This window comes from Pristis pectinata, chromosome 6 (assembly GCF_009764475.1).
Source record: "Pristis pectinata isolate sPriPec2 chromosome 6, sPriPec2.1.pri, whole genome shotgun sequence".
Taxonomy (NCBI): domain Eukaryota; kingdom Metazoa; phylum Chordata; class Chondrichthyes; order Rhinopristiformes; family Pristidae; genus Pristis; species Pristis pectinata.
Window position 1 is genome coordinate 107,415,466 of NC_067410.1, and position 27,997 is coordinate 107,443,462.

General features: G+C 46.5%; 1 protein-coding gene across 1 annotated transcript in view; it reads left to right on the forward strand.

Annotated features, from left to right (window-relative positions):
• The first annotated feature begins 1,830 nt into the window (after positions 1–1,830).
• Positions 1,831–27,997, forward strand: part of LOC127572067 (rho guanine nucleotide exchange factor 26-like) — a 173,900-nt gene continuing 147,733 nt past the window's right edge. The window contains exons 1-3 of the mRNA XM_052018917.1: positions 1,831–2,237; positions 9,403–10,214; positions 17,922–17,970. Coding sequence (XP_051874877.1) covers positions 9,522–10,214; positions 17,922–17,970 — 742 coding nt within the window. The 5' untranslated portion in view covers positions 1,831–2,237; positions 9,403–9,521. The remainder of the gene's footprint in view (positions 2,238–9,402; positions 10,215–17,921; positions 17,971–27,997) is intronic.

Genomic DNA, 27,997 nt, shown 5'->3' on the forward strand with positions numbered 1-27,997 from the left:
TCCCACTGACGGTACATGGTGTGAAAATGCACTCGGAGGACAGACTTGAAGTAACTTCTCACATGGGCTTTAAGACATTTGGAAAAATTCCCTGTAACCAGTGGATTTACAGAATGTTAGTGGTGCACAGAGTGGCATATCATGGACAGTGGCTGATTTAAGACCAAACAGTCAGGTTATTTCCTGAAAGTTTAATTTAAACTATTGGAGAAGCAGTTCCATTGTGTCAAAAATCATTCTAAGCATCTCAGACTTCTTGGCTTCAAGAGGAAACTCTTGAAACCAGATGTATGAACTACGTACATTTTCCCTCCTTCTAAAGGCAATTGAAAATACCTGCAAGACACAAGAGACTCAGCTGCTGGAATCTGGAGCAAAAAACGAGCTGCTGGAGGAACTCAGCAGGTCAGGCAGCATCTGTGGAGGGAAATGAACAGTTGATATTTCAGGTCGAGACCCTTCATCTGGATTCCAGAGTCTCGAACCGAAACGTCGACCGTCCATTTCCCTCCAGAGTTGCTGCCTGACCCGCTGAGTTCCTCCAGCAGTTTATTTTTGGCTGAAGTCTCCCATGCACTTACCAAGCTACTTAGTTGAGGTTGATAAAAGAATGCAGAGTTGGCACAATCCAGCTCAGAGTTTGAGCCTGATATTTGGGGATGAGATAGGAATCAGAGATCTGATGCATTCTCAGCAGGAGCACTGTCTGTCCTTATAGATGGACTGGTATGATCTTCTGTTAGTATTTCTCGAAGAGCAGGTATCTTGGCCAGCACTGTCTTGCACTGTACTACGGCCACAAAACAACAAATTTCATGACATACTGTATGTCAGTGATAATAAACCTGATTGTGGTTGTGATTCTGACCTGTTCCTCAATGCTCACTGCTAAAAAACTGATTACAGGTTTTCCTTGATTTACAATTTTTCATTATTGATTCTTAGAGTATCGGTATTGGTTTATTATTGTCACATGTACCGAGATACAAAGATTTTGTTTTTTTATTTTTTTCTGGCAAATAGACTCTGGCAAATAGACTATGCCGCATGGTAGTGTAGCGCTTAGCGTAACGCTTTACAGCGCCAGCGACCTGGGTTCAATTCCAGCCACTCTCTGTAAGGAGTTTGTACATTCTCCCTGTGTCTGCGTGAGTTTCCTCCGGGTGCTCCGGTTTCCTTGCACATTCCAAAGACGTACGGGTTAGGAAGTTGTGGGCGTGCTATGTTGGCGCCAGAAGCGTGGCGACACTTGCGGGCTGCCCCCAGAACACTCTATGCAAAAGGATGCATTTCACTGTGTGTTTCAATGTACATGTGACTAATAAGGATCTTAATCTTATTCTGCACTCTGTATTGTTTTACCCTGTGCTACCTCAATGCACTGTGTAATGAATTGATCTGTATGAACCGGATACAAGTTTTTCACTGTACCTCGGTACATGTGACAATAATAACCCAATTCCAATTCATCCAGCCCAAGGACTGCCTTGGAGGAAGCTGTTTATGGGAGCTTGCTGTGCTCAAAAACAGCCACAGCATTTCCTACAATGCCGACCACACTTCAAGATCACTTCATCGACAGGGTACGTACTGGTGAAGCACACACCACTCCTTCCCTGCGAATAAACTGTTGGAAGTTTGAAGTGGGAGGGGTCTCGAGAGAGGGAGGGGGTCGCAGTTAATCCTAAATGATTTTTGTCTCCGGAGCATTCATTGTCTGAAATCCCAGATGAGTGAACCTATTCAAGAGAAATCCACAGAGAGGCGCAACACATCAGCGCAAGGTTAGTTTTTTTGGACTTTGCCTTGGTGAAGAAAGGCTTTCAAAGTTCGCAAACTGCAAGAAGTTGGGCGGATAGTTTGAGGTGCCGTGTGTGTTGGAGAGAGAGGCCCAAGGTTTCTGGCATCTGGCCGAGAGAAGGTGGGATTTTAGCACGTTGAACTTGGACCCAGGTTGGATTAGCGACCCATTCTCATTCCCCCCCCACCGTTTCACATCCACCGACCGAGGGACACTCCAGCCTCTCCTACCGACCCGCGCAAGGGAGCCGCTCAGAAGAGATTGAGAGAGAGACACACACACACAGAGGGGGCGAATTTCTGCTCGGGTCGAAGGAGAAACGGAGAGAGAGAGAAGCCTCCCGACACTCCCACCACCAAACCCTGGATTTGTACAATGGGAACAGGCGCCAAGGTCCATCTGAGCTGACCCGGATTGCTCCAGCGAGACGTTAGAGGTACGTTTTAATTTCAGTGTGACTGTGATAGGCAAAACAGAATTAAGATTCCCTCTTTTTTTTATTTCCCCTTCAAATCCTGCACAGATCCTCCGTAATTGCTTCCCGTGTTGTAAAACAAAACCCCTACATTCCCAAATCTGGGAACAACAGCCACACAGTTACAGGGAGAGAGAGAAACTCCTCGGTAATAATAAATTGGTTTGGTTGTACTTTTTTTTCCACGCTGTTGATTCCAGACTGCATATTGTTTTTTTTCTCCCAAAATCCGTATTTTGACACATGCTGGAGTATGTGCTATTGCACAATATTTGTCCCAACTGGGTAGACACCCACGCGATAACTTGCTGCTTTGACAGTCGGTACTTTTCTCATCTGGAACGTTTGTGGTGACTCTCACTAAAGCCAAGGTTGGAGCAAACTTAACCCATTCGCGCCCGTCTTCCCCCCCCCCCCCCCTCTGCAAGGGACATCCTACTGTGGAGAGCCAAAATAGTGGGATGGTTTCCACGTTCCCGTTTTATCGGCAGTTCGCAGTAAACAGAACGCGAAAGCTATGGAAAGTTGTCTGGAATTGGTTGATTATTGTCACTTGTACCGAGGTACAAGTTTTGAACACTGTTCATACAGTGAATTTTAGCTCAAGTCTGCCATGCATTTAAGGTGAGAGGGGGTAGGTTCAGAACAGACGTGAGGGGTACGTTTTTTTACTGAGAGAGTGGTGGATGCCTGGAATGCGTTGCCCGATAGGGTGGTGGAGACACATTCATTGGGGGCTTCTAAGAGGGGCTTGGAAGGGAACATGAATGAGAGGAAAATATGGGCATTCTGTAGGTAGGAGGGATTAGCTATGTCAGCACAACATTGTGGGCTGAAGGGCTTGTTCTGTGCTGTACTATTCTATGTTCTAAGGCAGTCTTTGCACCCCTGTCTATGTTTCCATTAAGGGTAAACTGTTGATTATTAGAAAATGTTTTAATTTTTGCTGCTAAATCTGTTCCTGCAAAGTGAAAAAGTATATATTGTTGGGTATCAGCTGCATGCACCTTTTAAGCATCCTCTCAGTTAAGTGCGGGAACTTGAGGTGTGGGCTGACATGCCAGTGCAGAGGTGAGGGAGTGCTGCAGTGCGACAGTGACTGCAGTTCATAAGCTGCTCTGGAATACTCTGACAGGGATGTGAAGGGTGCTATGGAGATGCAAGTCTCCTTTCTTAAGTCAATCGGTTTAATTAATACAAGGGGAGACTCACCATCACCTCTGTGTGTAATTGGTTTATTATTGTCACGTGTATGGAGACATTGTGCAGATGGCATGCAAAACAAATTTTTCATAGAAGAGTACAGCGCAGGACAGACCCTTCGGCCCACAATGTTGTGCCGACATAGCTAATCCCTCCTACCTACAGAATGCACATATCCCTCCATTTTCCTCTCATTCATGTTCCCATCCAAACCCCTCTTAAAAGCCCCCAATGAATTTGCCTCCACCACCCTATCAGGCAACGCATTCCAGGCATCCACCACTCTCTCAGTAAAAAACGTACCCCTCACGTCTGTTCTGAACCTACCCCCTCTCACCTTAAATGCATGGCCTCTGGTATTGGATCACTCAATAATGGGGAACAAGATATTGCTTGTCCACCCTACCTATGCCCCTCATAATTTTATACACTTCCAACAGATCACCCCTCAGCCTCCGCTGCTCCAGAGAGAAGAGCCCAAGTTTGTCCATCCTCTCCTGACAGCACATGCCCTCTAAGCCAGGCAGCGTCCTGGCAAGCTTCCTCTGCACCCGCTCTAAAGCCTCGACATCCTTCCTATAGTGAGGTGACCAGAAATGCACACAATACTCTAAATGCAGCCTAACCAGAGTTCTTTACAGATCATTTCAAAACACAAGTACATCGAGGTAGTACAAAGGGAAAAGCATTAACAGAATTCAAATATAGTGTTACAGCTACAGAGAAAGTGCAGTGCAGGTAGACAATAAGGTGCAAGCACCACGACGAGGTAAATCAAGAGATCATCTTTTAGCGTACGAGAGGTCCGTTCAAGAGTCTGATAACAGTGGGATAGAAGCTGTCCTTGAGCCTGGTGGTACGTGCTCTCAAGTTTTTGTATCTTCTGCCCGACAGGAGAGGGGAGAAGAGAGAATGACTGGGGTAGGAGGGGTCTTTGATTACGTTGGCTGCTTTCCCGAGGCAGCGGGAAGTGTAGACGGAGTCAATGGAGGGGAGCTTTGTTTTTGTAATATACTGACATTTATTTCCCCATAACCTATTCTCTCTGTGACCATTAACTGCCCCATTTCTCTTGCCACTTTCCTATGCTTGAGGTGATTTACAGCAGCCGGTAGGTCTGCCATGAAAGCTACGATGATGCTGGAGGAACTCAGCAGGCCAGGCAGCATCCATGGCGGTCAATGTTTCAGGCCAGGACCCTCCTTCAGGATGTCCTGAAGAAGGGTCCTGACCCGAAATGTGTCCTGAAGAAGAGTCCATGGAGGGGAGGCTGGTTTCCATGATGCACTGGGCTGTGTCCACAACTCTCTGCAGTTTCTTGTGGTCCTGGGCAGAGCAGTTGCCGTACCAAGCCATGATTCATCCAGATAGGATGCTTTCTATGGTGCATTGATATAAGTTGGTGAGTGTCAAAGTGCCAAATTTCTTTAGCCTCCTGTGGAAGTAGAGGCGCTGGTGAGCTTTCTGGCTGTGGCGTCTATGTGGTTGGATCAGGACAGGCAATTGGTGATGTTCATTCCTAGGAGCTTGAAGCTCTCAGCCCTCTTGACCTCAGCACCATTGCTGTAGACAGGAGCACGTGCATCGCAACCCCCCCCCCCCCCCCAACCCTTCCTGAAGTCAATGACCAACTCTTTTGTTTTGCTGACACTGAGGGCAAGGTTGTGTCATGACACCATGTCACTAAGCTCTCTATCTCCTTCCTGTACTCCGACTCATCGCTGTTTGAGATACGGCCTACAACGGTGGTATCATCTGAAAACTTGTAGATGGAGTTAGAGCAGAATCTGGCCACGTAGTCATGAGTGTATAGGGAGTAGAGTAGAGAGCTGAGGATGCAGCCTTGTGGGGCACCAGTGTTGAGAGTAATCGTCCTGGAGGTATTGCCGCCTATAAGATTGCTGGATACACTCTTTAGCTTAAGACTTAAACCGGTTTTATTCTGTGACAGCAGCATGCTCATTTAGAAAGGATGAGACTGGAAAGGTTCTCTCTATTTTGTCGAATGTTGACGTCCTATTAATAAAAATGCCTGCAGTTCCGCTTTGTTTGTTTTGGTGTGTGACCTATTGACTGCAAAAACAAATCTGGTTCGAATTAATTGACGTGCATCTGAAGGATATCTGCTACATGGAGCCAGATTTCTTCTGGAGCATGGTAGTGGAAAGAAGAATGTTTTCAGGAATAAAGAACATTGAATGTACACAGTAGGCTAACTAATGGTTGAAGGGAGATAAGGCAGGTAAATGTTTCTAGTAGATCTTGTGCATCCTTTGAAAGCACTGCAGTCAAATGTTAACTTGCCAGATCTCTTGACTGATGTTTTGAGAGATGTTTCTCATTAGCAGGACTACTAGTGATTAGAGAGACAAGAGGTGACATGCTGGAATCTGGAGTGAAAAGACAAATTGCTGGAGGAACTCAGCGTGTCGAGCAGCATCTGTGGAGACAAAGGGATGTTCGAAGTTTCCAGTTGAGTCCTGATGTAGGGTCTTGACCCAAAACATTGAACATCCCTTTGCCTCCACAGATGCTGCTCGACCCGCTGAGTTCCTCCAGCAGATTGTGTGTTGCTCCAGATTCCAACATCTGCAGTCTCTTGTGTCTCATTTTAATGGTAGTCTAACAGCTTTTAAGTCAGCCCACTGAGTAATACCAGCCCACAATTGGCATGTGGTGAGATTTAAGCTTATGGTTGAGATGAATTCTTTGTGCATCTCCTTTAATGTGGCTAAGATATCCAATGTGCTTCACAGGAGTGTAATTGGACCCAAAACTCAGCACTGAACTACGTAGAGGGTGAAAGCACAGGTAATCGAGGTTTGGTTCAAGGAGGTAGGTTGTATCGGAGGAACGAGAGGAAGAGGTTGTAGGGAGGGAGTTCCAGAGTTGTGGAGGCACTGTGTGGCAGACGATGAAGGAATAATGAGGAGGTATGAATTGCAGAGGGCAGAAACTCCAAAGGCTTTAGAGCTGGAGGCAATACAGAGAGAGGGAGAGGAGTGGATATCGGGGAAAGATTTGAAAACAAGGTTGAGAGTTTTATAATTGAGGTTTTGCTTAATCAAAAGCGCGTCTCCTTTCTCGGCACTCTCTTGGATCGAGGATCTCTACCACTTTCCTTGGAGCGAAGGAGGCCGAGGGGTGATGTTGTAGGGGTTTATAAAATCATTAGGGGCACAGGTAAGGTGGATGGTTAGTCCTTTTCCCAGGGTAGGGTAGTCTAAAACTAAATGGGACTAGCTCAGGTAGAAAACTTGGTTGCCGTGGGTGAGTTGGGCCAAAGGCTCTGTTTCCATGCTGTATAACTCCATAACTCTCAGATGACTTCCACTGAGAGTCCTGCAGTGGCTAACGAGACCAATGTGGGACTTGCAGATTCTACCACAGTTGGCTGCTGATGGGACAGTTCTGTAGATAGTTTATGGGGTGGTGAACAACTTCTTCTCAAAGTCGAGTGAATTGTCACCTGCACAAATACATGAAAAACTTACCTGCAACAGCATCACAGGCACATAGCATCAGATAGTGAATATTCACTAGAAAAACATAATTTAAACATAAATTATGCTAGAAGGAACACAATTAGAACCAAAAAAAGTCCATTGTAGTGCAGATGGTCATAGTGTTGCTATACTGAGGTAGTGATTAAGGTTGTGCTGGTTGGTTCAAGAACCGAATGGTTGAAGGAAAGCGGCTGTTCCTGAACCTGGTGGTGTGGGACTTCAGGCTTCCGTGCTTCCTGTCCGATGGTAGCTGCAAGAAGATGGCATGGCCTGGATGGTGGGGATCTTTGAGAAGTAGATAGTAGCTGCTGGTTATGCTGGGCCTCTGTGTATTCCTGATACATGGCCTCGAGTTCTCAATGCCTTTTGGAATAGTCTTGCTCTATTTAGGGAAGTTTTGAGCCAAGGATTCCCATGGATCAGTGGGAATGGTTCACTCTTTCAAGGATTGTGTCCTCTCTTCCTCTGGTAATCCCCCACTGTGATGACACTCCATACAGTGTCTGTTTTGAGAGTCTGGTGTCAGGCATGCACGTGACGTACCTGCCCATTGGAGCCTCAATTTTGGGGATGTTGGCCTGGGAGAGAGCTCAGACATTGATTCACATCCTCCCAGTGGATTAATAGGAGGTTGCAGAGATGGTGTTGTAGCACCTATTGATCAACAGACAGAGGTGCTGGTGTGGGAGAGATGGGTGCTCCCAAATTTACATAAAAACATAAGCAATAGAACCAGGCATAGGCCATATGACCAGTTGAGGTTGCTCCACCAATCAATAATTTCATGGTTGATCTAAACTTGGCCAAAATTCCACTCTTCTATCTGATCCCCAAATCTCTTGACTCTCCTAAAATCCAAAAACTAGCTTACTGCTGTCTTGAAAATATTCAGTGACTCAGCCTCTACAGTCCTCCAAGATGGAGGTAGATAAATATTTGAAAGATTGAGGGTTGTGGGGAACTGGCACAGAAGAGGAGTTGAGGCCAGCGTAGATCAGCCACAATTGTATTGAAAGGCGAAGCAGGCTTGAGGGGCCGAGTGGTCTACTCCTATTTTCTTGCATTCATGAGACGTCCTCTTCTTCACAGGATTCAACCTAGTGAACCTTCTCCGAACTGCCTCTAATGCAAGTACATTCTTCCTGAAGTAAGCTTGCGGAGAATGGGACTAAAGATCCTGGCCAGGACTGAGTAGGAAGTCTAGGTTCCTTGGTCCATTGGCAGTGGCAGATCTACACTGTAGTCCCAATGTAGTTCCACCTGTTTTGATGTTGGTTTAGATTTGAAACCGAATACTCCTTTTTTCTTTATTTGGAAGCAGAGGGTTTGGGAAATGAATGAGATCCTCATTATCTGACTCTTTTGATGTTGAAATCAGGTTGTAGGTGGGCTGCAGTTCAACTGGAATTAGTTTATTATTGTCAATTGTACTGAGGTACAGTGAAAAGCTTGTCTTGCATTCTGTTCATACAGATCAATTCATTACACAGTGCTTTGAGGTAGTACAAGGTAAAACAATAACAGAATGCAGAATAAAGTGTCACAGCTACGGAGAAAGTGCAATGCAGGCAGACAATAAAGTGGAAAGTCATAACGAGGTAGATTGTGAGGTCAAAAGTCCATTTTATCGTACTAGGGAACCGTTCAATAGTCTTATAACAGCGGGATAGAGGCTGTCCTTGAGCCTGGCGGTACATGCTTTCAGTCTTTTCTATCTTCTGCCTGATTTTGGGGGGTGGGGGGGGGTGATGGGGGGAGAGAGGATTGAACCCTCTTCACTTCTTTCCACCCTCTTTCCTCCCACACTCACCTTGCCCCTCCCTCCCTCAGCCTCCCGATTCCTTTCTCTATAGAACCTCTGGTTAGGCCATATTTAGAGTATTGCATGCAGTTCTGGTCACCTCACTGTAGGAAGGATGTTGAGGCTTTAGAGAGGATGCTGCCTGGATTAGAGGGCATGTGCTATCAGGAGAGGCTGGACAAACTTGGGCTCTTTTCTCTGGAGTGGCAAAGGCTGAGGGGTGATCTGTTGGAAGTGTATAAAATTATGAGGGGCATAGATAGGGTGGACAGGCAATATCTTTTTCCCATTATTGAGCGATCCAATACCAGAGGGCATGCATTTAAGGTGAGAGGGGGCAGGTTCAGAATAGACGTGAGGGGTACGTTTTTTACTGAGTGGTGGATGCTTGGAATGCGTTGCCTGATAGGGTGGTGGAGGCAAATTCATTGGGGGCTTTTAAGAGGGGCTTGGGTGGGCACATGAATGAGAGGAAAATAGAGGGGTATGGGCATTCTGTAGGTGGGAGGGAATAGCTATGTCACATTGTGGGCGGAAGGGCCTGTTCTGTACTATATTCCCTCTGCATTGTTTAAGCTTGAAGAGATTTAACACAATTTCTTCCATTGTTGGACAGGACACTTCCTCCCAGTCTGCTCGAGACCCTGGGTCACCCTCTGGCACCTGCAATGAGTTACGGTTGACGGTGTTTTGTGAACCGGACTGCCACTTCCGTCAAGCTGATGCGTAACCTCCATGGTCAGGATGGATCAGGAGAGTGAGGTTGACTTGTCCAATCTCGCCATAACCCCACTGTGGCGAAGGAGAAGGTCAACTCCCAAATCGCCCATCACTGGCCCTTTTAATCATCGGACCAAGGCGAGGCCCTCTTCCTACCAAGCTGATGGCGTCATGGTGACTGACTTTCCAGTCGATGGCGGCGTGACCGCTGTCCACTCCAGTAACGGGAATGTGGTAACTTCTCCGAACTGTCGGCCCTTGCTGCAGAGGCAGGCGTCCACCCAGTCTCTTCCCGTGCCCGACAAGCACCGCTTTATCCTGAGCACTAACAGCGCCGTCTCGTTGAAGAACGGCACCCAGCAAATCATTCCCAAAGACCTGGCGTCGGGAATCAAAGTCAAGAACCATCACCCAAACAGCCACAGCCGGCCTTTCAGTGGCAGGAGCCGGAGAGTGCAGAGTATGCTGGAGACCCCCAGCGCCCCTCTGGTACCCAAACTGGAGGTGGACGGAGATACTGACCCTGAGCTGGACAGCCCTGGACAACTCCGTCGGGGGCTAAGGTCCACCTCGTACAGAAGGGCAGTGGTCAGCGGGATTAATTTCGACAGTGCAGCGAACGTGAAGACGAATAACCGGAGGTCCCAACCCAATCTCAAGACTGTAGTCGAGGACAAGGAGAAATTCTCCAGCTTGGCCAAAGTGAAGGTAACTTTTGTTTGTGACAATGGATCAATGATCTTTCTTGGTGAAATGGTATTGGTTTATTACTGTCGCTTGTACCGAGGTACAGTGAAGAGCTTGTCTTACAAACTGATCGTACAGGTCAATTCATTACACAGTGCAGTTACATTGAGTTAGTACAGCGTGCATTGATGTAGTACAGGTAAAAACAATAACGGTACAGAGTAAATTCTGTATATGGAATGAGTTGCCAGAGGAAGTGGTTGAGGCAGGTACAATAACAACATTTAAAAGAGATTTGGACAGGTGCATAGATTGGGAGGGATATGGGCCAAATGCTGGCAAATGGAACTAGCTTAGATGGGAATCTTGGCCGACATGGTATTGGTTTATTATTGTCACTTGTACCGAGGTACAGTGAAAAGCTTGTCTTACAAACCGATCGCACAGGTCAATTCATTACACAGTGCAGTTACATTGAGTCAGTATAGAATGCATTAATGTAGTACAGGTAAAAAATAATAACAGTACAGAGTAAAGTGTCACAGCTACAGAGTAAAGTGTCACAGCTACAGAGAAAGTGCAGTGCAATAAGGCGCAAGGTCACAACAAGGTAGATCGTGAGGTCATAGTCCATCTCATTGTATAAGGGAACCATTCAATAGTCTTATCACAGTGGGATAGAAGCTGTCTTTGAGCCTGGTGGTATGTGCCCTCAGGCTCCTGTATCTTCTACCTGATGGAAGAGGAGAGAAGAGAGAATGACTCGGGTGGGTGGGGTCTTTGATTATGTTGGCTGCTTCACCAAGGCAGCGAGAGGTAAAGACAGAGTCCAAAGAGGGGAGGCTGTTGTCCGTAATGTGCTGGGCTGTGTCCACAACTCTCTGCAGTTTCTTGATAGTTGTGAAAATCAGGAAGTCTGTTTCCTTCCAGAAAGGTTGCTGAGCAACAGGGGGCAGTCATTTGAAAATTTCAGGACTGCAGTCAATAAACTTTTGCCCATGAAAGGTTACAGAAACAAGCTGGAGGCAAACGGATCAGGTGTGATCTAGGCACAAGAGACTGCAGGTGCTGGAATGTGGAGCAAAAGACAAGATGCTGGAGGTACTCAATGGGCCAGGCAGCATCTGTGGAGGGAAATGGACAGTTGACGTTTTGGGTCCAGACCCTTCATCTGGACTGGGTGAAGGATCTCAATCCAAGACGTCGACTGTCCATTTCCCTCCATAGATGCTGCCTAACCTGCTGAGTTCCTCCAGCATTTTGCATGCTGCTCGATCATCTGCAGCCCTTTGTTACCTCCAACTATCACCTCCCATCCTCTGTCACTACTTTCGGCATTTTCTCCCCCACCTGACTCCATCTGTCACCACTTCTCACCTGGATCCACGTTTTGGGTTGAGACCCTTCATCTGGACTGAGAGAGTACAGGGGAGATGGTATAAAGAGGTGAAGGGGGGAGGGATAGGGCAAGAACTGGCAAGAGATTTCGTAGATCCAAGTGCCCAACCCCTCCCCCTCATTTGGCACCTCTTGAGTATCGGAGTTGGGACCTTATGTTGCAGTTGTAGAAGGCGTTTCTGAGGCCGCCCCTGGAGTATTGTGTACAGTTTTGGTCACCCTGTTATAGGAAAGGCGTCATTAAGCTGGAAAGAGTGCAGAGAAGTTTTATGAGAATGTTGCCAGGACTCGAGGGACTGGATTATAGGGAGAGGTTGGGCAGGCTGGGATTTTATTCATCGGATCGTAGGAAACTGAGGGGTGACTTTATTGAGGTGTATGCAATCACGAGGGTCATAGATAGGGTGAATGCACTCGGGGAAATGCCCAGGGAAAGGGAGTCCAAAAACTAGAGGGCATAGGTTTAAGGTGAGAGGGAAAAGATTTAAAAGGGACCCGAGGGGCAACTTCTTCACACAGAGGGTGCTGGTTATATGCCTGAGGAAGCTGTTGAGGCAGGTACAATAACAACATTTAAAAGACATTTGGACAGGTACACGGATAGGAAAGGTTTAGAGGGATGTGGGCCAAATGCAGGCAAATGGGACTAGCTTAGATGGGCATCTTGGTCGGCATGGACAATTTGGGCTGAAGGGCCTGTTTCCATGCTGTATAACTCTGATTCTATTGATGTGGATGAGTGAACTTCAACAACCACTCAAGAAGCTTGACACCATAAAGGATGTAGCAGCCTGCTTGATAGACACCCCATCCACAATCATTCACTCACTCCACCACTGACGCACAGTAGCAGCAGTGTGTACCATCTACTGGATGAACTGCGGCAACTCACCAAGGCTCCTTAAACAGCACCTTCCAAACCCACCACCTCTACCAGCTAGAAGGACAAGGGCAGCAAGAGCACGGGGAGCACCACCCCCTAGAAGTTGCCCTCCAAACCACGCACCATCCTGATTTGGAAATATATCGCCATTCCTTCACTGTCACTGGGTCAAAGTCCTGGAACTCCACTGTGGGTACACCCACACCTCAAGGACTGCAGTGTTTCAAGAAGGCAGCTCACCACCACCTTCTCAAGGGCAACTAGGGGCAGGCAATTAAATGCTGGCTCAGCCTGCGAAGCCCACATCCCTTGAATGGATTAAAAAAAAGATGTCAGCAGATGGATTGTCTACCTTTGACCTGGGAAGCTGGAGAGCATTTAAATTGTAATACAGATTGAAACTCTCTGGTCTGGCATTCTGTGGTCCAGCATGTTTTGAATCTGTAGTACAAATCTGTACGAATTTGAAACATAGAAAACCTACAGCACAATACAGGCCCTTTGGCCACAAAGCTGTGCCGAACATGTCCCTACCTTAGAAATTACCAGGCTGACCCATGGCGCTCTATTTTTCTAAGCTCCATATACCTTAACGGAAGTCTCTTAAATGACTCTATTGTATCCGCCTCCACTACCGTTGCCGGCAGCCCAGTCCACACACTCACCACTCTCTGAGTAAAAAAAACTTACCTCTGACATCTCCTCTGTACCTACTCCCCAGCACCTTTAAACCTGTGTCCTCTTGTGGCAACCATTTCAGCTCTGGGAAAAAGCCTCTGACTATCCACACGATCAATGCCTCTATCATCTTATACACCTCTATCAGGTCACCCCTCATCCTCCGTCGCTCCAAGGAGAAAAGACCGAGTTCACTCAACCTGTTTTCTTAAGGCCTGCTCCCCAATCCAAGCAACGTCCTTGTAAATCTCTTCTTCACCCTTTCTGTGGCTTCCACATCCTTCTTGCAGTGAGGTGACCTAATTAACTAATTCTAACTAAGATCTAAAATTAACTAAGATCTGTAACTAACTAACCTATTTGTGCAACTTTTGCAATCTCAGCTGTTGGCATTTCCATTTTCTTGCAACTTCGGTTGACCGACGGTTCTGGGAGCCCTTCCGTAACCTGGGGAGTGTCCATACCTGAAGGGAACAGTGCTCCTGATCAGAAGGAGATAGTCGGGGACAACATCTGTGGTTAGGATTTTCTGTCATCTGGCTCCAGTCAAATCCTGAGGATGCTGGACTAGAAAGTGTCAGCTTATCATTAACATAAAAAAAAGTTTGTCGGCAGTGCTGTTTGTGGGAGCTTGCTGTGCACAAACAAAAAACAGGAAATGCTGGAAACACACAGCGGGTCAGGCAGCAGCTGTGGAGAGAGAAACAGAGTTAATGCTTCAAGTCTGGGACCCTTCTTCAGGACCACAAAGTTGAGGCCACATGTAGAGAACTGTGTATGGTTTTCATTACCCTGTTATAGGAAAGGCATCATTAAGCTGGAAAGAGTGCAGAGAAGATTTACAGGGAGGTTGCCAGGACTCGAGGGCCTGAATTATTGGGAGAGGTTGGACAGGCTAGGACTTTTAATTCCTTGGAGTGTAGGAGACTGAAGGATGGCCTTAGAGGTGTGTAAAATCATATCGGGCATAAATAGGGTGAATGCACAGTCTATTCCCCAGGGAAAGTCAAAAACTAGAGGGCATAGGCTTAAGGTGAGAGGGGAAAGATTTAAAAAGGACCTGAAGGGCAAACACTTCACTCAGAGGGTGGTGCGTATATGGAACGAGCTGCCAGAAGAAGTGGTTGGCAGGTACAATAACAACACTTAAAAGACATTTGGATAGATCCATGGATAGGAAAGGTTCAGAGGGATACGAGCCAAGTGCGGGCAAATGGGACCAGCTTAGACGGGCATCTTGGTCAGCATTGACAATTTGAGCTGTAGGGCCTGTTTCCGTGCTGTATGACTCTATGCAGATCCAAGAAAGGATTTCCAGACCTGAAATGTTAACTCCTCCTGTTTCCACAGGTGCTGCCTGACCTGCTGAGTGTTTCTAGCTTTTTCTGCTGTTATTTTAGATTTCTAACACCTGTGTGCTTTTTTGAAATTTGAATTTCATTTTCTTTACAAAAATTGGCTTCAAGATTTCCTAGCACCATCAGTATGTCTTCACTTTGAGACTTATTGCACTGGCTATAAAGCACTGTGGGACATGCTGAGATGTCTACAGATGCAGGCTTTTCTTCTTGTCTCCTGGCCGCTGACTGCATTTTCTGCCTCAGCTCCATGTCCCTTGACTACCCAAAGTTGCCAAGAATGATCTGTATTCTGCCTGACCTGGGGACCTGGGAACCTGGCATTGTGCACAAAGAATTAAAAAAAAACACGACTTGTGCACTAACTCTGTCACCCAACACATCTAACAGAGGCAGCTTTCACTCAATTTCTTCTTGAAAGTATCTTGTTTCTTCAACGGGTGCTCCTGGGTACGGGTTAACTGGGCAGCCTGGTGCCTTTACAAGCTTAAGGATCCGAGCAAACTGGTAACATTCTCCCTATTCACACCCCCACTTCTCTGGCACTTTGCCCAGTGGAGAATTTAAACCCTAGCATGCTCAAAAGGAGGCACTCTGCAAGACAAAACTGGTTCCCACAATCCTCCCTGACACCCCATTCCCTGCCAAATTCTGTCCCTTGATCTTCGGTGTGGGAAATCCTTGATCTCGATGCATTTTCAGCGCTGTCGTTTCCAGAGGAATATCGCCCGAAGCAGCCTTTTTGCAATCAAAAGGGAAGAAAATCTATCCTTCTCGATCCCGACAGGAGGTAGTCGAGAGCAGTGCAAATGCCACGGTTATTTACCTCCCGCGGGGACATTTTCCCATCCTCCAGTGTAAATTCCTGCTTTGGTACCTTGTCCAGCCTGAAAATAGGTTCAACCTTAGCACAAATGCGGGTTGGAATATTGCAAAGTCTCCAACTTAACCCGAGAGTTCCTCCGCTACTTTATTCCAACTTTCTTGGCTCCTCGTACAAAACTCACACATGCCTGGCCGGTTGCAAATGCACACTTGTACATTTGCAGTAAATTTAGGAAGTGCAGTTGCAACATAAACAGAGGGGATGTGACCTCGCTGGAATCCACAAAGTAGTGAGCATATTTCCAGTTCAATACTGTAAAGGAGATGAAATGTAATGTGCTATGAACGTACTGAATCACATCCAATATTTAACTGACTTATTATCCAGTTAACTATTGATCTCCCTATGTGTTGGGATATGACCTTTATCACTATATAATTACTAGAATGTCTATATTTTATCTCTTTCTGTCTGCTTTCATTTCTCAAATCTTTTGCTCTCTTTCAACATCTCTGAAATTATCTAATATAAAATATTGCATTTTTTTTTCCCAAAGGAGGTTTATTCAGTCATTATAGCACCACATTCTTGCAATACTACAGTATTCCATGATTCAAACCATTCAGAACACAGATCAGTACAGCACTGGACAGGCCATTCGGCCCATGATGTTGTGCTGATCTTAATGCTAAACTATACTAAATGTCCTCTTCCTGTGTATCATCCATACCCCTCCATTCCCTTCACATTCATGTATCTATCTAAAGTCTTAAATTCCACCAAACTGCCTGCTTCCACTACTACCCCTGGTCACCCATTCCAGGCATCCACCACTCTGTGGAAAAAAAAACTTGCCCCTCATGCCACTTTTAAACTTTCTCCTCCCCCAACCTCAAAGGCATGTCCCCTGGTGTTTGACATCTCAACCCTGGGGAAACTATTCTGACAGTCGACCCCATCTATGCCTCTCATAATTTTTAAAACCTCTATCAGCCTCTGACACTCTAGGGAGAACAACCCAAGTTTGTCCAACCTTCCCCCCACATTCCAAAGACGTATGGGTTAGGAAGTTGTGGGCATGCTATGCTGGCGCCGGAAGTGTGGCGACACTTGCGGGCTGCCCCCAGAACACTCTACGCAAAAAAAAAAAGATGCATTTCACTGTGACTAATAAAGATATCTTATAGCACATGCCCTCTAATCCAGGCAGCATCCTGGTAAACCTCTTCTTCAACCTATTTACAGTCAATAGTTTAAGATTATAACACAGTCATCTCTATCCAGAACACACTTGAGCCCCTGTGGAGCCCACCAGACCTGGAAATCCTCCATTGTACCCATGGATACTGCGTGCACCTTCTCCAGGGACACACGGGCACAGATGTAACCCTGGAAGGCAATCAGCTCGGGCAGAACCCTTGACTGCCCACCGCCTGGACCTGCAAATGGCCACCTTGGCCTGGCTCAAGTGGCAAACCAACTGAGAGGTTCCCCCGACTGACCCACCCCCCCCCCCCCCCTCCTCACCGGGTCACCGAAGATCAGGAACATGGGGATCAAGATGGTGCGTTTGGTGTCCATCAAGTTTTACTGTGTGATTGACACGAAAACGTTCACGCTTCTCTCAGCTGGAATCTTGAACAGTCAGCATTGAGTCTCAGAATCACAGAAAGGTGACAGCACAGGAGGAGGCCACTCAGCCCATGCAGTCTGTGACAGCTCTAAGCAATAGCGATTCAGCCAAATCCACCTGGGTATAACACTGGGGTACAGTACTGGTGGGGACAGGTCTGTCACTGTGTAACACTGGGGTACAGTACAGGTGGGGATTGGTCTGTTGCTCTATAACACCTGGGGTACAGTACTGGTGGGGATGGGTCTGTCACTGTATAACACTGGTACAGTACTGGTGGAGACAGGTCTGTCACTGTATAACACTGGGGTACAGTACCGGTGGGGACGGGTCTGTCACTGTATAACACCGGGGTACAGTACTGGGCACATAGATCTGTCACTGTATAATGCCAGTGCAGGTTTGGCAAGTGGAACCGTGAAGCGCGGTGACTAGAGCAGCCTAAACTATGGTATTTGTTTCCTTAACGTGAAGCAGATTTTCTGTGAGTGGCCTTGGAAGTGGTTTGGACTGTAAAACAAGTTTTGCACTACTGATATAAACAATGCCATGGCCCAAGCTCAGAGCAGGTAGATTCTCCCCGGTGTCCTGCCCTATAATTACCTCAGAACCAACATCACCAGCATGTCCTCTGGCCATTATCACGTTGCTCTTTCTGGGAGCTTGCTGTGCTCAAATGGGCCCTAACGTTTTTTGTATTGAAACAGTGACGACCACAAGAGGTACTTCACTGTTGGGAATTGCTGAGGCATTCCTATGGATGAGAATGTTTCTAGAGAAATGCAGGTCTTTTGCCAATTTATTTTCACCTGCTCTTCCACCCATTGAGTTGATGGTGGGCTCCTCCCCTCCCTCTGGGAGTGTTTCCTGTGTACTGAAGGAAGCTGTCATTGGTACATCTGTGATCCCAAACACTAATCATCTTTTATCTTTCTCTCCTTTTCATGGAAAGGAACAAGAAAGGAAGGAACTGACGATCCAGGGCCCATTCAACGGAGAAGGTAATTGACACTCCCTCCTTTTGCATGCCTGATTAATGGGGCTCGATTCATTGCGGTGGGAATCCAAAAGAGCTGGTTAATGACTGAGAACAGGGTAAATGCTTGCTGCTCAGGTAATAGAGCTTATACCCTACTGCAATGCTGAGGAAGAGTTGCAGTGTCAGGGGTATTGTCCTTTGGGAGAGTTGTTAAACTTTTTTTTAACTTCAAAGATAGACTTTATTCATGATTTTAAAAAAAATATATATACAGAGGAAGAAACAGTGCAAAACAAAGCCTTAACGTTCATGGTTATTACATTGAGCTCCCTGAGGTGACACCCCTTTCACTGTACGAGGGGGGTTCCCCACCTATCTCTGCCCCTCTGTGCGGAAGCGGAGGGACCGCAAACTGTGGTCCTTCCCCACTAAGCCTCGGCATTGGCTGCACCGAGCTTCAGTGCGTCCCTCAGCACGTCCTCCTGCAGCTGGGACTGTGCCAGTCGACAGTGTTCCCTTACGGACATCTCGCTGTGCTGGAAGACCAACAGGTTTCGGGCAGACCAAAGGGCGTCTTTCACCGAGTTGATGATCTTCCAGTCATAAAGCACTACAGCACAGAAACAGGCCCTTTGGCCCATCTAGTCCATGCTAGCCTGGTTTTCTGCCAGTCCCACCTACCCGCACCCGGACCATAGCCCTCCAGACCTCTCTCATCCATGTACCTATCCAAACTTCCCTTAGATGTTACAATTGAATCTGCATCCACCACTTCCGCTGGCAGCTCGTTCCACACTCGTAGCACCCTCTGAGTGAAATAGTTCCCCTTAAATATTTCACCTTTCACCCTAAACCTATGACCTCTAGTTCTAGTCTCACCCAACCTGAGGGGGAAAAAGCCTGCATGCATTCACCCTATCTATACCCCTCATAATTTTGTATACCTCTATAAGATCTCCCCTCATTTTCCTATGCTCCAGGGAATAAAGTCCTAACCTATTCAACCTATCCCTGTAGCTCAGGTGCTCAAGTCTGGGCAACATCTGTGTAAACTTTCTCTGCACCCTTTCAAGCTTATTGATACCTTTCCTGTAGGTAGGTGACCAGAACTGCACACAATTTTCTAAATTTGGCCTCACCAATGTCTCGTGCAACTTCAACATAACATCCCAACTCCTGTACTCAGTGCCCTGATTTATGAAGGCCAAAAGCTCTCTTTATGACCCTATCTACCTGTGATGCCACTTCCAAGGAATTATGGATCTGTATTCCTAGGTCTCTTTGTTCTACTGCACACCTCAGTGCCCTATCATTCACTGTACAAGTCTTACCCTGGTTTGTCCTCAAAGTGCATCACCTCACACTTGTCTGCATTAAATTTCATCTGCCATATTTCAGCCCACTTTCCCAGCTGGTCCAGATCACTTCGCAAGTTTTGATAGCCTTCCTCGCTGTCCACTACGCCCCCAATCTTGGTGTCATCCGCAAATTTGCTGATCCAGTTTACCGCCTTGTCATCTAAATCATTAATATAGATGATAAACAACAGCGGGTCCAACACTGATTGCTGCGGCACACCACCAGTCACCGGCCTCCAATCAGAGAGACAACCATCTACTACCACTCTCTGGCTTCTCCCACTAAGCCAACGTTGAATCCTGATGTCTGTCTCGGTGTGTGTCCCTGGGAACAGCCCGCAGATCAGAGTTGTCAGACTGCCTTCTCTTTCAGAAAACCCCATTGCAACAACGTGATCATGAACGCTATCCTTTATGATCAGAGAGTGAGGTATTTATTCTCTCACTACAGTAGCAATTATTACATTAGAGTTGAGGAAACTTGTTTTGCATTCTATAATATCGGTCACCAGACAACCTATGTTATATCAGTGACCATAATTGTTTGCCTGTAAAGTAATTTGGGGTCCACAGAGGAAGATACTCATTAAATGCTTGTTTTTAATCTTTGAAGGACAGTAGTGATCAACTGAACAAAAGTACAAAAAAAAGTCAGAAGTCGAGTTTATTGTCATAAGCACAGATGCAATGAAAAACAGGCACATAGCATCAGATACACAACATTCACAAGAAAAACAAAATAAAAATGAATTATACAAGAAAGAATACAACTAGAACAAAATATGTCCATTGTGGTGTAAAGTGGTCATAGTGTTGCTATACCGAGGTAGTGATTAGGGTTGTGAAGGTTGGTTCAAGAACCAAATGGTTGAAGGGAAGTAGCTGTTCTTGATGCTGTGGGACTTCAGGCTTCTGTACCTCCTGCCCGATGGGAGCTGCGAGAAGATGGCACTGCCCGGATGGTGGGGATCTTTGATGATGGGTGTCGCCTTCTTGAGGCAGCACCTCCTGTAGACACTACCGATGGTGGGGAGGGATGTGCCCATGATGTATTGGGCAGAGTCCACTACTCTCTACAGCTTCTTGCATTTCTGCGCATTCGAATTGCCGTCCCAGACCATGATAACAACCAGTCAGGATACCATAAGATTAACACATACAAATGTGAATCCATGCTTGGGTCAAAGATTCCCCAGAGAAAGGGATGACAGTGGGGAGATTTTCCCTCTTCCCATTCCTACCTAGTTCATCCCCGGCTGGGAAAAGCTCTTCACATGATCCCCGTGCAACATCATAACCTCATGTTAGTCTTCCGTGTTGGCTTTACCAACATACTGCTGGGTTTCGAACCATCATGTCTGAGGCTGTGTGTTATGTTGGCTCAGGACATGAACTCTGCTCGAGTTAACCTCAGGGTGAATGGACATATTAGTCACTGTCTAACTAATCACACATGTCCCTTTACAAATTTACCAGGATGCTGCCTGGATCGGACAGCATGTCTTGTGAGGATAGGTTGGGTGAGGTAGGGCTTTTCTCTTTGGAGAGGAGGAGGATGAGAGGTGACTATTGTGGTGTACAAGATGATGAGAGTCATAGATCGGGTGGACAATTAGAGACTTTTTCCCAGGGCGACAATGGCTACCATGAGGGGGCATAATTTTAAAGTGATTAGAGGAAGGTATAAGGGGGATGTCAGAGGTAAATTTTTTTACACAGAGAGTGGTGGGTACGTGGAACGCACTGCCGGCAGAGGTTGTGGGGGCAGATTCATTAGGGACATTTAATAGACTCTTCGATGGTTACATGAATGATAGAGAAGTGGGGGGCTACGTGGGAGGGAAGGGTTAGATAGATCTTAGAGCAGGATAAAATGTTGGCACAATATCGTGGGCCGAAGGGCCTGTACTGCGCTGTAATGTTCTATGTTCCCTCCGGTTCAAGCCTCAGGATGTAACTGCAAGTAGCCACAGCAAACTGGCTCTTTACCTGTACGTTAGCTTGGTCTAAGTGACTTCTGTCTAAGGTCTAAGGTCTTGTTAACCTGAGGATCTATTCTTCAGGCAGTCCCTGTGATCACCGAAAGCTTTCTTCCAAACCAGTCCTGCGGAGTGGGAGATACCTGTGGGTGAATTGTTTTTAATGTGGGCCGCAGCATAGTCTTGGATGATACGCAGAAGCCTGTGCGTGCATACGTGCGCTCACAAATGTGCACACATACACAATGCTTGCGTGGCGACACTTGGGGGCTGCCCCCCAAATCACTATGCAAAAAGATATATTTCACTGAGTGTTTCAATGTACATGGGACTAATAAAGAAATCTCTAACTGCCGTCCCACATTCACTTTGCCTCTCTGCCTCCCCCTCACAATTCACACAGCCCAGCTGTTCCTCTGAGTGACCGTGGTCTAACTCTCCTCAGGAGGTACCTCGGGCTGAGGCTAATTGCATTTGTGTTTGGCCCTGTTGCACAAACTGACTCCCCTAAATGGACGGGCAGTTAGAAGGGATCCTGCTCTCCCTGTCACAACTGGTGATTCATTAACATATGTGAGATGTTTATTTGGTGACCTCCAACAGGGTACAGAGCTCACTGGGTACTGTTTAGGAACCAGTGAAAATGCGTCATTGTTTCTGGAGAGTTCTCTTACAGACTCCTTTCCAAACCTTTCATAATAGCTTGGCCCTCCCACAGATTGAAAGTCCAGACTGTGTTTCCCTTTTACGACAGTGTGCTTTAGAGAGGAGGGACATTTGGCTGCAAATCGAAATTTGTTAACTGCAGTGCACAGCGCACGTCAAATATGCAAATAAAAATGGTTTGCATTTGTGTTACATATTTCATGAGTACTGGATACTCTAAAACACCTTGCAGCCAAATAATTACTGTTGCCACTGTAATAAGTGCAGCAGTCGGTTTGCCAGAAGTAGAAGCCCATACATAACAAAATGCCAATAAAAAAAAAATCAGTGGAAACACAGGAGACTGCAAGTGCTGGAATCATTTCAGCAACAAACTGTCTGCTGGAGAAACTCAGCAGGTCAGGCAGCATCTGTTGGGGTGGGAGGGGGAAGGAATTGTTGATGCTTCAGGTCGAAAAAGTGTATCAGGATCTGGGTTTCTGCAGAAGGGAATAGTGAGGAACTTTCAGTGTATTAAGATACTCCTGATACACAGAGTCTGAAGGAAAAATACAAGGGGCAAAAGTGGGACTTATAAATATATCTTAAACCTTAAAATAAATGACTGGAAGAACTCAAGTCCTGATGCAGGGTCTTGGCCTGAAACATCAACAATTAAGATAAGGTAAGATATCTTTATTAGTCACATGTACATCGAAACACAGTGAAATACATCTGTTTGCATAGTGTTCTGGGGGCAGCCCATAAGTGTCGCCACGCTTCTGGTGCCAGCATAGCATGCCCACAACTTCCTAACCTGTACGTCTTTGGAATGTGGGAGGAAACCCACGGAGACACAGGGAGAACGTACAAACTCCTTACAGACAGCGGCCGGAATTGAACCCGGGTCGCTGGTGCTGTAATAGCGTTACGCTAACTGCTGCACTACCGTGCCTGCCTCCTCTTTTCCCCCCACAGATGCTGCTCAGCCCGCTGAGTTCCTCCAGCAGATTGTTTGTTGCTAAAAGGTTTAGTGGCCTAGAAATTTACAACTGCCTCTGAAAACCCTGTCCAGCCTGAAAAGCTGTCATCTCATGTATGGCAATGATTTTGTGGAAATTCAAAGTTTTACAAATCTGAGCTGGACACGTTGTTGTTAGGCAACAGGATTAAGGTTTTATCGTGTCACGGTGCAGTTGAGGTGTGGATTGGCTGTGGTCATTGAATGGCAAAATCGGCCTGAGTTCGATGTAACTCGAGCTCCTCTGTGCTTGTCGGGAGGGTATCCCCATGAGATTAATGGTGGCTTCCAATAGCTCTCAATTTTATTTGGACTAAAGGCAGCTAAAAGAGGCACAGAATCAGATACATTATCACTGACTCAGATGATGTGAAATTTGTTGTTTTGTGGCAGCAGTACAGTGCAAGACATAAAATTACCATAAATTACAAAAACAAATAGTGCAACATGAAAAGGAACATTGAGGCAGTGTTCATGGACTGTTCAGAAATCTGATGGCAGAGGCGTAGCAGTAGAAGGAGGATGAGAGGAGACGTGATAGAGGTGTACAAAATATTAAGAGGAATAGGTAGAGTGGACAGCCAGCGCCTCTTTCCCAGGGCACCAATGCTCAATACAAGAGGGCATGGCTTTAAAGTAATGGGTGGGAAGTTCAAGGGAGATATCAGTGGAAGGTTTTTTTTACCCAGAGAGTGGTTGGGGCACGGAATGCGCTGCCTGGGGTGGTGGTGGAGGCAGGTACATTGGTCAAATTCAAGAGATTGCTAGATAAGCATATGGAGGAATTTAAAATAGAGGGATATGTGGGAGGAAGGGGTTAGATAGTCTTAGGCGAGGTTTAAAGGTCGGCACAACATTGTGGACCGAAGGGCCTGTATTGTGCTCTACTGTTCTATGTTCTATAAGCTGTTCCTGAATCATTGAGTGTGGGTCTTCAGGCTCCTGTACCTCCTCCCCTGATGGTAGTAACGAGAAGAGGGCATGTCCCAGATGGTGAGGGTCCTGACTGATGGATGCCAGCTTCTTGAGGGTGGGGAGGGTTGTGCCTGCGGTGGAGCTGGCTGAGTCTACGACTCTCTGCAGCCTCTTATGATCCTGTGAATTTCAGAGTTTCAAAATGTAGTGGCATAGTCTTCTGTTGCAAGAAGAATGGAAGATCTGGCTGTTTATATTGGAGGAGGTGACCCTTATAAAGGAGGCATCTTGTCTCTCCATGCAGAGCCCAGCTACATTTGATGAACCTGTCACTTTAACCAGTCAAGACCAGGAATCGGGTACTCCATGTTCTCTTCTGCAGAGCACGAAAGGGTATGCCAATGATGGTTAACTGATATGTACACACACCGGGCACACCTCCAATGCTGGCAGCAAGCATCAATTCGTTTCTTATCATTTCATCAGTGCAGGTTTTAAAGTGACTAGTTCCTCTTACAGTGACACCCTTTGTTACCAGTTGATGATTCACATTCCTTATGTTGCCAGCTTGCATTAACAGGAGAACTGAAGGCCATTCAGCCTACTTTTTATCCGCTGGCTCCTTTGAAGAGCAATTTAACTCATCCTACTCCTGCACACTTCACCTTGTAAACCTTTCAATAATTAATACATTTTGAAAATTACTACTGAATCTTTCGGATGGATCAAAACAACTTGCTGCATTAAATAAACTCCCCTCATCTTTCAAGATTCTGGAGGAACTCGGTGGGTCTCGACCCAAAAAGTGGACTGTCCATTTCCCTTCACAGATGCTGCCTGACCCGCTGAGTTCCTCCAGCTTGTGTGTTGCTCCAGGTTCCAGCATCTGCAATCTCCTGTGTCGCCTCATCTCACTTCAGTTTCTTGTGCCAGTCTGCAGTTACCACACTACCACAGCATACAGTTTCTCCCTGTTAACTCTGGCAAACCCTGTTATCCAGTACCTAAGAAAAATAAGGTAACATGCCTTAATGACTACCGCCCAGTGGTTCTGACATCCACCATTATCAAGTATTTTGAGAGGTTGGTCATGGCAGGCATCAACTCCAGTGCTGAGGTGAAGAGAGTTGAAAACTTCAAGTTCCTCAGAGTGAACATCACCAATTGCCTGTCCTGGTCCAACCACCTAGGCACCACGGCCAAGAAAGTGCACCAGCATCTTTATTTCCTCAGGAAGCTAAAGAAATTCGGCACATCCCCTTTAACCCTCACCAATTTTTATCGATGCACCATAGAAAGCATCCTATATGGATGCATCGCGGCTTGGTACGGCAACTGCTGTGCCCAGGACCACAAGAAACTACGGAGAGTTATGGACACAGCTCAGCACATCACGGAAACCAGCCTCCCCTCCATGGACTTCTCATTGCCTTGGTATAGCAGTCAGCATAATCAAAGACCCCACCCACCCCAGACATTCTCTCTTTGCTCCCCCCACCTTCCCATCGGGTAGAAGATACAGGAGCCTGAGGGCACGTAGCACGAGACTGAAGGACGGCTTGTATCCCGCTGTGATAAAACTAATGAATGGTCCCCTAGTACAATAAGATGGACTCTTGACTTCGCAATCTACCTCGTGATGCCCTTGCACCTTATTGTCTGCCTGCACTGCACTTTCTCTGTAACTAACACTTTATTCTGCATTCTGTTATTGTTTTCCCTCAATGTACTGATGTGATAAAATGATCTGTATGGATGGCATGCAGAGCAAAGTTTTTCACTGTACCTCTGTACATGTGACAATAATAAACCAATTCACAGTACGGAGTAACTCCTGTATCTTCTCCTCTTCCATCGGGAAGAAGATACAGGAGCCTGAGGGCACGTACCATCAGACTTAAGGACAGCTTTTACCCCACTGTGATAAGACTATTGAACGGTTCCCTTATACAATGAGATGGACTATGGCCTCACGATCTACCTTGTTGTGACCTTGCACCTTATTGCACTGCACTTTCTCTGCAGCTGTGACACTTTACTCTGTACTGTTATTGTTTTTACCTGTACTACATCAATACACTCTGTACTAACGCAATGTAACTACACTGTGTAATGAATTGATCTGTACGATCAGTATGCAAGACAAGTTTTTCACTGTACCTCGGTACAAGTGACAATAATAAACCAATACCAATAAGTCCCTATGCTGAAGAGAACATCTGGGGCTTCTCCGGGTCCTATGTGTAACTGAAGACCCTGCTGTGACTCAAGAATCTCCTGTGTTCTCTGTCCAAGTCTGGGCCAAAACAAATGTGAAAAAGAAATGACAGGACAGCTTTTCCCAGTTTTCCACACTCAAAAATTCTGGAATCTCGTCCAATATTTATGTGAAATAAGAAGTGAAAATGCTGGAAGCTCTCAGCTGGTTAGAGGGTCTTTGACCTGAAACATTAACTGTTTGCTCTCACTGCAGGTGCTGCCTGATCTGCTGAGTATTTCCAGCATTTTCTGTTTTTATTTCAGATTTCCAGCATCTGCAGGTTTTTGACTGTCAGTTCTGGAATGAATAGTAATCAACAGGAGAAGTCCTGGTTAATGTTCCTTTCCCTTGCCCAAGGGTCATCAAGTGAGCTATAGAGTCTTGACTAATGGCATGACAGATATCAATAAACCTCGGTCATCTGGGAGCCAAGCCATAGTCTGTGGTAACAACCTTCCTTGCTCTCTGCGGCTCACCTTCACAAATCTCCACTAGTTGATTCAAGCAGAAATTTTTGAGCTTGGTTTGGAGTTGTTCCATACAACAGCTCAGCAAGGCTTGGAGCCGTAGAGTAACACAACAAGGAAACAGGCTCCTTGGCCCAACTTCTCCATGACAACCATGGTGTCCACCAAGCAAGTCTAATTTGCCTGCATTTAAAAGGTCCCTTTTAAATCTTTCCCCTCTCATCTTAAATCTAATGGCATGAATATTGAGTTCTCCCACTTTAGGTAATCCCCACTCCCCCTCCCCACAAACACCCCCCCACCACCACGCTTCTTCTCTTCTTCCCTTTCCTAGCCCTTTTTTTTCCCTTTCTTCTTAACTTTGACCCATCCCCCGGTGGATCTGCTCTCCCCTCCTCCCCCACACCTCCCTATCACCATCTCTTACCCTCATCTACCTAGCACCACCCTGTGCCCACCCCGCCTCCCCTCTTTTATCTACCTATCACTGCTCTGCTTTTCCCTCCTATATACTGAGCTTCCCCTTTTCCCATCTTCAGTCCTGAGGAAGGGTCCTGACCCGAAACGTTGACCCGCCTGCTTTTCTCCACGGATGCTGCCTGGCCTGCTGAGTCCCTCCAGCATCGTCGTGTTTTTCATCTAGATTCCAGCATCTGCAGTCGTTTCTCTTAAATCTATGCCCTCTGGTTTTCCCTTATCCCACTGGCCCCCCTCGCCCCATCTCTTTCTCCATCCCCCCACCCTCTCTATCTGCCCATCGCCCACACACTCCTCTCTCTGGTTCCCTTCCTCATATCCTTCCCTATATTCCATATTCCACTGTCATCTCCAATCAGATTACATCTTCTTCTGCCCTTATAACTGTCACCTTCCAGCTTCTTGCACCACTCCCACTTTCCCTCTCCCCTAATTGGACTTGGTTTATTATTGTCACTTGTACCAAGGTACAGTGAAAAACTTGTCTTGCATTCCGTTTGTACAGGTCAATTCATTACACAGTGCATTGAGGTAGTACAAGGTAAAGTAACAGCTGGTACAGAGTGTGGTCAGCATTGTGGGAAATGCTGTGGCTAATTTTGAGCACAGCAAGCTCCCATAAGTAGCGTCCTCCAAGGCAGTCCCCGGGGCCGGATGAATTGGAGTTGGTTTATTATTGTCACATGTACTCAGGTACAGTGAAGATATTGTCTTGCATATCGTTCATACAGATCAATTCATTACACAGTGCATTGAGGTGGTACAGGGTAAAACAATAACAGAATACAGAGTAAAGTGTCACAGCTGCAGGGAAGTGCACTGCAGGTAGACAATAAGGTCCAAGGTCATAATGAGGTAGAGTCTGACCTGCCTATTCTCCCCCTCTCACCTGGATCCACCCATCACCTGCCAGCTCTTGCTCTGCCC